General features: G+C 43.9%; 1 protein-coding gene across 1 annotated transcript; it reads left to right on the forward strand.

Moving 5' to 3' along the window:
* Window positions 1–610: 610 nt before the first annotated feature.
* On the forward strand, window positions 611–14,103 carry phc2a (polyhomeotic homolog 2a (Drosophila)). The gene is made up of 7 exons (XM_062392755.1): window positions 611–1,113; window positions 2,346–2,508; window positions 4,018–4,096; window positions 4,664–4,775; window positions 4,940–5,066; window positions 6,214–6,451; window positions 11,655–14,103. Exons 2-7 carry the CDS (start codon window positions 2,371–2,373, stop codon window positions 11,807–11,809), a joined length of 849 nt encoding a protein of 282 aa, XP_062248739.1. The 5' UTR covers window positions 611–1,113; window positions 2,346–2,370; the 3' UTR covers window positions 11,810–14,103.
* Window positions 14,104–14,450: the final 347 nt, after the last annotated feature.

Genomic DNA, 14,450 nt, shown 5'->3' on the forward strand with positions numbered 1-14,450 from the left:
GGAATGTCTGATGGGAGGGTGATAATAATAGTGTATAACACCTTACAAGGTACTTTACTGGAGGGATGCCTCTCCCAGGACAAAGACAAGTGCTGTAGATGATTTCATAAATATACACCTTTCACTTAGGAAATATTGCTTGTTGAGAAATATACTTGAGTAAAGTGCATTGGCACAGGATGATTGCACAAGGTGGTATACTGGATTTGTGCTTATGTATAAAGAAGATAATGAAATAAACGTTTCCATATACACACGTGGACAAAATTGATGGTACCATTCCGTTAAAGAAAAAAAAACACAATGGTCACTGAAATAACGTGAAACTGACTAAAGTAATAATAAATGAAAAATTTAGTGAATATTAACTAATGAAAATCAGACATTGCTTTTGAATTGTGGTTCAAAAGAATCATTTTCATAAAATTATGACCTGGACAAAAATGATGGTACCCTCAACTTAATGTTTTATTGCACAACCTATTGAGCCAATCACTGCAAGTGATTTCTGTAACTCTCCATGACACTTCTGCACCTGTCAACAGGTATTTTGGCCCACTCCTCGTGAGCAAACTGCTCCAGCTGTCTCAGGTTTGAATAGTGTCTTCCCAAACTGCCTGGCCGTCTTCCTGATGGAGTCTGTGTGGTGGGTCCAGGTCAGGTTCACTGATGTGGACCCCGAGAAACTTGAAGCTGCTGACTCTCTGGGACTGTTTTCTGTGTATTTTGTGTACGCTTCAACTTGGCTTTAATTTTGATGGTTGTTGCCGGAAGTTCTGCATTTGACTCGGGAACGCGGCGCGCACCCACACAGACCCAATGTGTGTATTTGAAATGAGGAGAGAGCTCAAACACAGTGTGGATATGAAAGCATCGCTAACTTGGCGGGTCCTGGTGTGACGGGGTGTCCGGGTCCTGCGTTTCGTGCAGCGGACACACTAGAGTCGGGTCGGCGGAGGCAGTTGGAGTCAATGAACGCGTTGTTTGGAGCCGTTGAACAAAGAGTGCTTGTTCCTCTGCCATTGTTACCGAGCGGAGCTTCTCTCCCGGTGCTGGCTTCACTCTGTGAAACTAACACAAATACTCCTGAGGGAGCGTGTTCGTTAAAAGCAGGTATGGAAACGTTTGTTTTTAAAACCCATTGTAGTTTAATTCATACACACGAGCGGCTAACACTTAAACTACCAGCTGAATGGTTTTTAAACGAGGTTAGCGGTAAGTTCATGAAAGGCTGATATTCACAGAAAACGAGGGTCCTGAGCAGGCTGCATGTCCGTAAACTCCACATACATGCACTATATGCCATTTAATGTGAATCTATGGACACCTGTATTGTGTTTAGCTCGGTGTGGAGTATAAAAGCAGATAGCTAGCTCTAACTATTCCTCTGGAAACCAGTCAACTTCATTCAAAGCTCTGCAGCCATTGAAGTCTTAATATTATTTCTTGGTATGACTGAATCAGTCGTTTCTACTTTGATAGGATCAGTACGAAGCTGATGTGTCTGCATCCACAGCCAACTCTCTAAGTCCAGGTATCTGGTACCAGTGTGTCCTCCCTGTCATTCACTAATCTGCCAGTGCACTCTTTCTTATTAAGACTAACAGAGAAGGGATAAGAAAGCAGTTCAGAGATGGACTGTGACGCATTGAGAGCAACTCTTAACATTGCACATCTTAAATACGCTGTAGCCCAAAAGCTACAGCGTATTTAAGATTGGCTACTGCGTGTTTGAAATTGGCTATGAAGAAATTCCAAATATGCTACGGCACATTTAAAATCGGCTCTACATATATTCAAATTTTGCTACTGGCATACTTAAAATTGGCAACTGACATAAAGTTGGCTACTGGCTTATGTTACATTGGCTATTGATGTATTTGAAATGGTCTACTGCTGTAAATAAAATTGTCTACTGCCGTATTTAAAATGTTGATATTATGGCATTTAAAATATGTTGCTGGCGTATTTGAAATTGGCTTTTGGCATATTTAAAATTGGTTACCAGTTTAAATAAGATTGGCCAATGGTAGTCATGGTCTTGAGTCACATTTAAAAAAGTCCCGGTCCATATCAACTCTCAGGATACAACTGGGAGGTTGTTAAAGTAATACAAATGTTTTATACATTTTAGGATACATTTTCTGCTAAATTCAAAGTGGCTCACAAAGTGTCCGATTAAACCTGCCATATTCCACTTATAGTGAGTGTAACAGTGTAAACCTTTGTGAAAACACTGGGAAATATCAAACTGGTGCATTTTTACTCATGGCTGTTACTTGGGGCCAGGTCCCAGGACTCTTTGGCCATTACCTGTTGAGTTCACCTTGCTGATGTGTTGACAGGTGAGGGGAGGCCTGTGTTCCAGTCATGACCTCTGGGAATGAGAACACCATCAGCAGCCACCATTATGGAGAGAGCAAACCAGCCCAGGCCCTAGTCACGTCCCAGATCCTCACGCATCTGATAGAAGGCTTTGTTATCCAGGAGGGTGCTGAGCCTTTTCCTGTAAGTACTGGATCTCTGCATGTGTGTGTCTGTAAATTCACACACACAATTAGTTTACTTTCCCACCACCTACCAGTGCGAAACCATAGACTTGTGTACCCTAAATACATTTCAGTTGTAGGTACCGAAGAAACAATTGGTGGTGGATAATGAGACTGGAACCTCAACAGCATTGGTCTAGACCTGTGGTGTTTTATTTAATTGTGGTTATTTATTTCTGATGTCATTTATCAATTTATTGTAAGAAACAGAAAGTAATTTATTGTGTCCCAAATCATTAACTGGCATCAAGGGTTTAAAGCACATAAAGAGTGGAAAATGTCTCTGCCTACCTTTTGGTAGTTGTTTCTCCTTAGAACACTAACAATTACAACAATCTCATAAAAGTTGATCAAAGTCATGCATAGATCATACCCCGTCAAACTGAAGACCGAAGCGTTGCTCGCTGAGCCTGACAAACATTTGCCAATTTTACAGTACAGTAAAGCATCCTTTCATGTTGAACCACCCTTACATTTGTATCCTTTGGGGTTTATGTTCTCTCTGTATGTGTCTCAGAAACTTGCCTATAGTTACTTTCATCTGAATACTTCCATAAAGTATGGCACCAAAGAAACTAAGAATAATACTCGAGCCTGACTTGTGAAATCTGCAGATATGAGCCATTCATGAATGAATGAATGAAAACGTTATTTTACAAAGTTATCAATTCAGAAGTTTTATTTGTCATATGTAAATTAACACAGGGTCAACAGCACAATTAAAAATGTTGGACAAGGACAGGAGAGCTAAGCAACTAAAAAACCTAACATTAAAAAAAAGGTTAAATACCATTAACTGAGTTTGTGCAAAAGAGAATAAGCTAATTTATGAGCTAAATTTGCTGAACTGACTCAGAGCTCGCGTCAGTGCTGCCATCGTACAGCACAACCGCATCTCTTTTATAAAGTGCCTGAGAGACTGATTGACAAGGATGATTAAGAGGTCATCTTGAAAAGGCTTAGTTGAAGGTGGTATGATAAGGATGCTTCTTCATGCCATGACACATTAAAGAAACACCCAGTGATGTGGGTTTCAAAACCTAGAAAGCTCTTCGCCCGAACTGATCATATATATGAGAGAGTACAGATAGCAGGATGGGGCTGCTCGCTCAACTGATCTGCAGCTCCAGCTGCTTTAGGGTTGCATTTAATTAAAGGGTTTACTAGAACGGGTTAACATACTGTGTTATCAAAATGAACGTACCTCTTTTGGTATGGAACGCTTTGTTTGTAGCTTTTAGCCCACCATGGGGTGGGAACTCCCTATGCTGTTGACTAGTCGTCGTATCTTTGCAGAAATTTCACTTATGGCACAGTAAAGCAAAAATATGGGCACTTGAAAGCTTGACTGATCTGGATCACACAAACAAACAAGAGGCTAGAGCACATGTTCATCTTGTTCTGCAGGGGTTCTGATAATTTGCAGCACTATCAGCTGCTTTAGTAATGTTTCATTATCTGTCTGCAGGTGGAACATCCATCTTTCTCTATTGAAAGCCTAAGGAGAAACACAGCAGACTCAAAGATGGACAATCTCTCTCCAAAGGGTAAAGTCCTTGGATTAGTAGAACAGCCTTACTTATTTCACTGTATAGTACATACATGTGTGAATGCAATACTATACAAATCATGATGTTGTCTCAAGGCTGCACCTTCTCCCAGTATCAGGATATCTGGTACTCTTTGGTTGGTTCATCATATTCAAGTGTATAGTTGTAATTGTATAAGTAAAGCTAACTCTTGATTATGACAATTTTATTGCAATTATTTTACCCCTCATTATGTCGGTTTGTCTATAATATATATTGTGTTGCTTGCTCTCATTGAAAATTTAATTTCTTTCATCACTCTTTCATTATTAATCTAAAGAAATGATACGTTCGAAACATCTTCATGATGATCAGGTGAACTTTGAGGACAATGTGTTTTTCAAGTTCGATTTTAAAGACTTACTCAGACATAAACAGATGAATTTGAAGAAGTTAGAGAGAAACAAAAATCCGGACTATTTACATCTCCCTTTTAAAGTGGATATAAGTACACAGGTTTTTTCTGTGGATGTTGTTGTTGATTGTGTGTCCATCTGACTGTGTGTTTTGACTGTTTTCACTCAGAGTTAAAGGCCCAGCAGGAGCCTATGCTAACCTGTGAGCTGTGTGGCAGGGTGGATTTTGCCTACATTTTCAAAAGGTCTAAGAGGTTCTGCTCTACAGTGTGTGCCAAACGGTAAGAAAGACAACAAAGACATTACCATCTTTTCTTTTGCTACATTTCCGCTATTCTCCCCCTGTGGTAGAAATAAGGGATGTACTGATCAAGTTTAGATAGTCGCCGACTTAGAAAAATAATCAATAGAGCTGTGCTTCTCACCATGTTAACTTAATTTGTAGTTACAACGTGGGATGTACAAAGAGAGTGGGTCTCTTCCCAAACCGCAAAACCACCCTGGGGAACATGAAGAAACAAAGAGAATCGAACGGACAACACAAAATCTATGGTTTAGAATCTAAAAAGAAGGTGAGACGGTTTTTATAATGTAATGTAATGTATAATATAAGGAGAAATGCCTTCTGGTTGTGACAGGACCACCTGCACCCTTTAAAAATTATTTCAGCATAGGTCTAATACAGGTTGTCCTCTGTATCTGACCTTTAGGCCACCTCTACATCGGATCATGTCAGAGGCAAATTTGTATGAGTCCACGCTGGCTATTCCCTTGCCTCATGAATGCTATATCTCAGGAACAGCTCTAGGGAATCCTTTCAGCTTCAGTACAAACATCCACTTGGACTCAAAAATTAGATTAGGTGGATTTTGGTGGTTAAAGGTCAAGGTCATGGTAACCCTTTTTGCCCTGTGAATGTGTTATCTTAAAAAAATGAATTGAGAGAATTAAATGATTCCAGAAATCTGTCTGTATGTGGAATGCATATCTTGAGAACCCTTCATCTTATCAGCTTCTCACTTGGAATGTGTATTGTAAATGGCCCAAGGAAGTGCAATGTTGCATTTGGTACGATTTGGACATGTGGTATGTTATATATTATGTATGTTATAAATATTAATGAAATTTGAATATACAGACAACCAGCGCCCTGTAGCAGCAGAGCCTGGGAATCATCAACGTAAGCGATATTGTTGATCAAAACAAGAGTGTGTTCATGACAATCGACTATACAGTTCACTGTTCTGTTTACAGACTCGAGCTTCACCGAACTTTGAATAAAGGTTTAACAGCTGTTTGTGCAGCAGCAGTGGCTTCAGGGTTCTGCGGATTGAGTTCCACAGCTGGTCGTACTTGCCACAACTCAATTACTTCAGGGTCATTTTACAGCTTCAGAAAGAAGGCTGATTGACGCAGCTTTCTTTCTGCTCACATAGAATTGGGTGGTCAAAAAAACATAGAGGCTAAAAACATGTTTTAGCCTCTATCTCAAGTCTGTCTAAAGGACATGTCTTCACATTTTGAGCAGTGGTCACTTGTACTCTAGGATGAAGTGATATATTTCAGGGGTCAAGTTCACTGTGACCTCATATTAGAGTGGAAGGAAAATGTATGTAGACTGAAATTGTACTGGATAGTGGAGAACAACCACTGTGTGGTATTTTGAGTTTCCCTGTATTTGTGAAGTGCTGTGTTAAACCCCTCTGACTCTCTGTGCAGAAGCCTGCTGCTGCTGCTGCTCTGTCCACTGGTCACTCTGTCCAGCCTGCCCCAGGAGAGTCCAGTCAATGTTCAGACTTGTATGGCTACAAAAAAACACCACCTCTCCTGTCAGCCACCAAGCGGGTGCCTGAGGTGCAAGGCTCTAAGCTGCCCCTGCTGCCACACAGCTTCCTGCCCTGTGATCCCGGCCAGTGGAACATTGAGGACGTCTACGACTTCATCTCCTCTCGACCAGGTGGGCGTTGCCTAAGCTGTCACAGTGCTACTTTAGGCTATATCCAAAACTCAGCTACCTTGAGTTACATGAGATTTCTGGATTAGTATTTTTTTCTGTAATAGCCTACCTGGTTTGAAGTGGATGAGAAAGTAGAAGAGAGAGTAAATGTGAGAATCAAAATCTAGAGAAAAGCTGTGTTTGCTGATGTTTGCACTTAACTTTATAACTATTCAGGGCTGTAATGCTTAAATTGACATGTCTGAAAAACCTTTTGTGTGCTCAATACATCAGTAAATATGTAAAATCTAAAAAAAATAAGAAACTGTTGTTAAGTTAGCCCAAATGATGATGATACGGTGGACAGAATATCGCATTTGCAGTAAATTTATATATATTTAAGTTTCTCATCTCATCATCTCATTTTCGTCCGCTTATCCGGGGTCGGGTCGCGGGGGGAGCAGCTCAAGCAGGGGGCCCCAGACTTCCCTTTCCCGGGCCACATTGACCAACTCTGACGGGGGGATCCCGAGGCGTTCCCAGGCCAGTGTTGAGATATAATCTCTCCACCTAGTCCTGGGTCTTCCCCGAGGCCTCCTCCCCACTGGACGTGCCTGAAACACCTCCCAAGGAAGGTGCCCAGTGGGCATCCTTACCAGATGCCCGAACCACCTCAGCTGACTCCTTTCTAAGTAAAGGAGCAGCGGCTCTAATCCGAGTTCCTAACGGATGGCTGAGCTTCTCACCCTATCCCTAAGGGAGATGCCAGCCACCCTTCTGAGAAAACTCATGACCATAGGTGAGGATAGGAACGAAGATCGACCGGTAGATCGAGAGCTTTGCCTTGCGGCTCAGCTCTCTTTTCGTTACAACGGTGCGGTAAAGCGAACGCAATACCGCCCCCGCTGCTCCGATTCTCCGGCCAATCTCACGCTCCATAGTACCCTCACTCGCGAACACGACCCCAAGGTACTTGAACTCCTTCACTTGGGCTAAGGACTCATTTCCTACCCGGAGTAAGCAATCCATCGGTTTCCTGCTAAGAGTCATGGCCTCAGATTTAGCGGTGCTGATCCTAATCTCAGCCGCTTCACACTCGGCCGCCAGCCGATCCAGTGAGTGCTGAAGGTCACAGGCCGATGATCCAATGAGGACCACGTCATCTGCAAAAAGCAGTGACGAGATCCTCAGACCACCGAACTGCAACCCCTCCCCACCACGACTACGCCTCGATATCCTGTCCATGTATATCACAAACAGGATTGGTGACAAGGCGCAGCCCTGGCGGAGACCAGCATCCACTGAGAACGAAACTGACTGGCTGCCGAGGACGCGAACACAGCTCTCGCTTTGGGAGTACAGGGATTGGATGGCCCTGAGGATAGACCCCCTTACCCCATATTCCCGCAGCACCTCCCACAGTTTCTCCCGGGGGACCAGGTCATACACCTTCTCCAGATCCACAAAACACATGTAGACCGGATGGGCATACTCCCAGGCCCCCTCCAGGATCCTTGCGAGAGTGAAGAGCTGGTCCGTAGTTCCAGGTCCGGGGCGAAAACCGCATTGTTCCTCTTCAATCTGAGGTTCGACGATCGGCCGAACCCTCCTTTCCAGCACCTTGGACCGAAAGTCCTTCTCCATGGCCTCTCCGAACTTCTCCCACACCCGCTGCTTAGCCTCCGACACGGCAGCAGCTGCAGCCCTTCGGGCCTGTCGGTACCCTGCAACCGAGTCCGGAGTCCTCCAGGATATCATATCCCGGAAGGCCTCCTTCTTCAATCGGACGGCTTCCCTGACCACCATGGTCCACCACGGTGTCCGAGGGTTACCGCCCCTTGAGGAGCCTAAGACCCTGAGGCCACAGCTAGCCGCCGCAGCTTCAGCAATGGAGGCTTTGAACACCGCCCACTCCGGCTCAATGCCCCCAACCTCCACAGGAATGCCAGAAAAACTCCGCCGGAGGTGTGAGTTGAAGATACCTAGGACGGGGGCCTCCTCCAGACGTTCCCAGTTCACCCGCACTACTCGTTTGGGCTTACCAGGTCTATCCGGAAATTTCCCCCATACCCTGATCCAACTCACAACCAGATGGTGGTCGGTTGACAGTTCCGCCCCTCTCTTTACCCGAGTGTCCAAAACATGCGGCCTCAGATCAGATGACACGATCACAAAATCGATCATTGATCTTCGGCCTAGGGTACTCTGGTACCAGGTACACTTATGAGCACCCTTATGTTCGAACATGGTGTTTGTAATGGATAATACATGACTAGCACAGAAGTCCAATAACAAACGACCGCTCGGGTTCAGATCAGGGAGGCCGTTCATCCCCACCACGCCTCACCAGGTGTCTCTGTCGTTGCCCACGTGGGCGTTGAAGTCACCCAGCAGAACTACGGAGTCCCCTACTGGAGCCCCATACAAGACTCCATTCAGGGTCTCCAAGAAGGCCGAGTACTCTGAGCTGCTGTTTGGTGCATACGCACAAACAACAGTCAGAGTCAGAGAGGAGGCGACCCTCTCGTCTACCGGGGTAAACTCCAACACCGCAGCGCCCAGCCGGGGATTTATGAGTATCCCCACACCCGCCCGGCGCCTCACGCCCTTGGCAACTCCGGAGAAGAATAGAGTCCAACCCTTATCCAGGAGTACGGAACCAGAGCTGAGACTGTGCGTGGAGGTAAGCCCCACCAGATCTAACTGATAGCGCTCCACCTCCCTCACAAGCTCCGGTTCCTTTCCCCACAGCGAGGTGACGTTCCACGTCCCCAGAGCCAGCTTCTGACCCCTGACCTTCGCTGCCACCCATGTGGCTGCGCACCCGACCCCAACGGGTCTTCCCACAGGTGGTGGGCCCATGAGATAAAGAGAGGGGGGGTGCCACGTAGTTTGTTCGGGCTATGCCCGACCGGGCTCCGTAGGAAACCCGGCCACCAGGCGCTCGCCATCGAGCCCTCCGTCTGGGCCTAGCTCCAGACGGGGGCCCCGGGCTTCCTCCTGGCCGGGTCCCATGTCCTCTTTTTTCGCTATTCATTGAGGCTTTTTGAACCATTCTTAGTCTGGCCCCTCACCTGAGACAACTCTGCCATGAGAGACCCTACCAGGAGCACAAGGCTCCAGACAACACAGCCCTCAGGTTCACAGGGACACACAAACCTCTCCACCACGATAAGGTGACGGTTCCAGGAGAGGTATATTAAGTTTATTTCAGTCAAATGTTTTTCAATTTTTCTTATGCAGACAATCAGAGTTGTATTATCTGGTTGTCTGGACCACTGATGATTGTTTTATTTTTTAATTTTTCTTTGTGAGAATTGGTTAACAAATCTCTAATGGGTTTAATGTGTCTCCTCCCAGCTTTGTACATGACATTGGCCTGCCCACTCAGAGGCTAAAGGACATTTGTGATTTCTGATACAAGATCTGTATAATATAAATTATATTTGCAACCATGAAAGTAAGGAAGGAAATACCCATCTAATCAACACTTCCCTGTCAACTGGCTGTTTCCCTAATTCTCTGAAGGAGGCAAGAGTAAATCCTCTCCTGAAGAAACCCACCCTGGACCCGTCTGAAGTAAATAACTACAGACCTGTCTCTCTCCTTCCCTTTGTTTCCAAAATTCTTGAGCGTGCTATCTTTAATCAACTTTCCTCCTATCTTAACCACAATAATCTTCTTGACCCTCACCAGTCTGGTTTCAAGGCAGGTCACTCAACTGAGACTGCCCTCCTTGCTGTCTCTCAGCAGCTTCACACTGCTAGAGCAGCCTCTCTCTCCTCTGTCCTCATCCTTCTAGACCTCTCTGCTGCATTCGACAAAGTGAACCACCAGATCCTTATTTCCTCCCTTCAGGACCTCGGTGTCTCAGGCTCTGCTCTCTCCCTGCTCTCTTCCTACCTCAATGAACGCACTTATAGGGTAACTTGGAGAGGGTCTGTGTCTGAACCTTGTCCCCTCACTACTGGGGTCCCTCAAGGTTCTGTCCTAGGTCCTCTCCTCTTCTCTTTGTACACCAACTCCCTCGGCTCTGTCATTCACTCACACGGCTTTTCCTACCATAGCTATGCCGATGACACCCAACTAATCCTGTCTTTTCCCCGATCAGACAGGTAGCAGCACGAATCACTGCCTGTCTGACCGACATCTCTCAGTGGATGTCTCAACACCACCTGAAGATTAACCTTGACAAAACTGAACTTCTTTTCCTTCCAGGGAAAGACTCTCCCATCCACGACCTGACTATTAACTTTGAAAACTCTGTGTTAACCCCCACTCAGACAGCTAGGAATCTGGGCGTAACACTCGACAGCCAACTCTCCCTTACTGCCAACATTACTGCAACAACACGGTCCTGTAGATTCATGCTGTACAACATCAGGAGAATACGCCCCCTTCTCACTCAGAAGGCGGTGCAGGTTCTGGTCCAGGCTCTGGTCATCTCACGTCTAGATTACTGTAACTCCCTCCTGGCAGGTCTACCTGCTACTACCACCCGACCTTTGCAGCTCATCCAGAATGCAGCAGCTCGACTGGTTTTTAACCAACCTAAATTCACTCACACTACTCCTCTCCTCCGCTCCCTTCACTGGTTACCAGTGGCTGCTCGCATCCGGTTCAAAACACTAGTACTTGCGTACCATGCTGTGAACGGATCCGGTCCAGTCTACATCCAGGACATGGTCAAACGTTACACCCCATCCCGTTCACTCCGCTCTGCTTCGGCCAATCAGCTCGTTGCTCCCTCACTGCGAGCTAAACACTCATCAAAAACACGACTGTTTTCCGTCCTGGCTCCTAAATGGTGGAATGAGCTCCCCATTGACATCCGGACATCAGAAAGTCTACACATCTTCCGCCGAAAACTAAAAACATACCTCTTCCGACTTTACCTTGAATAAAAAAACAAAAAAAAAACACTAACAACTTTGAAACTAACACTTTAGTAGCACTTAAATGACACTTACGTATAGCACTTTGTAGTTTTGCTTTATTTGAAGAAATTGTACTTTCTTGATTCTTGTCGTCCTTGGTATGTACCCTCGGGTTTGAATGCACTTATTGTAAGTCGCTTTGTATAAAAGCGTCAGCTAAATGAAATGTAATGTAATGAAATATGAATGTAGACAGACATGATGGTGATCATACTGAGACATAAATCCAGTGGGGTTTGTGTGCATGGCCGTGGTGTAAACTGACTGTTGGTGGGTTTTGGCTGCAGGTTGTCTGGAGATTGCTGAGGAATTCCGCTCTCAGGAGATCGATGGACAGGCACTACTGCTGCTGAAGGAGGATCATCTCATGGCAACCATGAACATCAAACTGGGCCCTGCACTCAAGATTTTTGCGGAGATAAGCATGCTCAAAGACTCATAGCCCAGCCCACTCCACACACATGTTGCAGCTCCAGACAATGTGCTCAGGATCCCACAAGTTGACTACCTGAGTTGAGTTCAGGTTCTGTGTCAGTTGTCTGTTGGGTTGTTTTGTCAAGGCCTGCTGAACACAAGGACACCAGATTGAACGGTTGGACTGACCTTTTACACTGAAGTCTTCACCCTGGCACTCCATCAAGTTCACTAAACTGTGACAAGAACAGGGTTTCATTGAGTACGTGATTCTTTTTTATTAAGTATTCCTGTGCCATTTGTTCCTGCTGGAGACATTTAAGGTTAGCAGTTGATTTGTTTTGGTATTTTCCGAAGAGGCATGGCTGCAGTCTTGTTGTACTCTGGACAGTTCATTCACTGAGTTGCTCATAAAAAAGACTACAGGGATACTATTGAAATTACAGACTCACTGATTAAAGTAATAAATCTTGTTAGCTTCTTAAAGTTGGGGAAGATGACAGGCATGCAAGTGCAAGGTTAACAAAAACATTTACATTTTTTACTCTTTGTCCCATCACACTTTCATATTGAACCAGAGTATTTTAACACTTCTAATTGTTTCAAATTATTTTGTATTTGTGACCACTGCCACAATTTAATGTCATATAGTTCAATTTTATTTCATGTAAAGCTATGCGAAGAGCACTCCGTCAGCATCTTCTTGTCTCATACTCTCTTTCAACCAAATTGACCCAGCTTTATTGTCTGACAGGGTAAAAACAGCATTATTTAGTGATAACGAACAGGAAAGTTCATAGGAGAAGTCAGATCTGATCACAGTGGTCGCAGGAGACCTTTTTTATGTCAAGTGTGAACTAAAGAACTTGGAGCTGTCCACTTGTGATCGGATCACTTGAGACTGATGTAAGTGGGAACAGGGCCAATGTTTTTATTCAGCAATATTGTGGCAGTATATCTTTCCAGCCACCAGTGGCAGCACTGAGGTCAGTGGTGCTGATCAGCTCCTCAGTCAGTGAGAGAAACCTGAATCTCTAAGTCCTTATTGATTTTTCATAGGGAAGAAGATGTGAAAAGTAGTTGACAGAATAATATCACTAGTTTTTAAACCACATTCCATGGTCTTCAGTGGACTTTTTTACTTAGTGTGTGGTTTTCTATTTGATTGTTTAATGAGATGCTCAGTGACTAAACTGTTCTAGTTCCAACATATAGCTGTGACAGTTCAAGCTAAAATGTATTATGTAAGTCAAGACTGTGACTAACCCCAACAGCAGTTGGAAAAAAAGACATCAAACAACTAAAACACTGAGTAATGACCCTGCAGATTGAGCCCCTTAGTGCTGTGTGTAAACTGACTTAACCACTAGGTACAGCTTTATCTCTGCTTCCAGTCCTTGTGATAAACTAGACTAACGATGTCTGCACTGGGCACCCAGACATGAAGCCTATGAGAATGCTGGTTATCTCCTGCGAATTCACCTCAGGAGTATTTCCCTCAATGCCAGCACAATCATAAAGTACCTTGATTGGTCAGTTGCTCAGTTTAGTGTGGTCAAGAAGTAACTGAAGAATCACTGGGCTGAACACCGATCATGATTATTTGAATTCGGTTTTTGACAAACCAATGTTTAGTTCAAACACGACTTAAATATTCCTCATCTAACAGAAAAATGAATGTTTCTTAATTGAGGATGATTTATACTTCTGTTTCACTGTGCCTCCGTAAGGAGACAACAGACACATATGAAAAGAAATGGGACCACAACTGTTTTCATTAAACATTTCATTCATATCTTAATAGCTAAGTTTTATCCAAGGGATCGGTTCATTAATTTTAGCCACGTGAATATTCATGTATGTTTTGATGGCATGTATGTTTTGTTTGTATCAGCCATTTGAATGCAGATTACCTTTTGACTCTAATATGTCTCTGTGTCAGGGTGAACTTTGACAAACTTGAATTTTCTTCTTCTTCCACAATGATCAGGTTGAGTCTATGCACACGGAAGCAGGCTGCCATAAGTGCCTGTGATGACATGTTGACGCAGAAGTATAATTCAGTCTTGAAAAATGAGACCACTGTGGATAGTTTGGAGTTAACTTTTATAAAACGTTTACCAAAGTCAAGTGAATGTTACTCCTGAATTGGTGTCTTGAACAAAAGTGTTAAGGTGAGGTAGCCATTTGTCAGCAATGTTGGACAGGGTTCTTACCACAGAAGACAGAAAATGCTAGAAAAGTTGTTTTCTGAAGTTTGTCATTTTTCATTTAAATCTGCATCGAATTCATCAGGATCATAAGAACAGAGACACATTTCATTTTAGATACCATCATTACTTAGTAATGTTATTAAAACAATTCCAAGTTCTGTTTGACATATGTGAACATAGTAATTGTTTGCTTAAAGTATGTTATTTTGGAATCAAACCAGTTTCTTTAGTGGGAGCTGGACTGTAACAGTACTGGGGCCATGACTGTGAAAAAACTTTACCTAAAACTAAAGGTGTCATGGAAACGAGATGTTTGGTGTAGTTAGAGATAGACACTGTTTTTGTTCTTCTGAAGTTTAGTTTTTACTCCTTTTTTACAGAATTCCAGATTTTTTGATTAAAAAATAAAACCATTATGTAAATTCATTGGTCTGCCTGTTTTCACTTTCAAAGTTA

Source organism: Platichthys flesus, chromosome 7, assembly GCF_949316205.1.
Source record: "Platichthys flesus chromosome 7, fPlaFle2.1, whole genome shotgun sequence".
In the NCBI taxonomy this organism is placed as follows: Eukaryota; Metazoa; Chordata; class Actinopteri; order Pleuronectiformes; family Pleuronectidae; genus Platichthys; species Platichthys flesus.

Excerpts from the sequence above, each read along its gene's own strand:
- phc2a (XM_062392755.1), top strand. The coding sequence starts at position 2,371 with ATGACCTCTGGGAATGAGAACACCATCAGCAGCCACCATTATGGAGAG. Across the intron at positions 2,509-4,017 it reads AGGGTGCTGAGCCTTTTCCT|GTGGAACATCCATCTTTCTC; the intron begins GTAAGTACTGGA and ends ATCTGTCTGCAG. Across the intron at positions 4,776-4,939 it reads TCTACAGTGTGTGCCAAACG|TTACAACGTGGGATGTACAA; the intron begins GTAAGAAAGACA and ends CTTAATTTGTAG.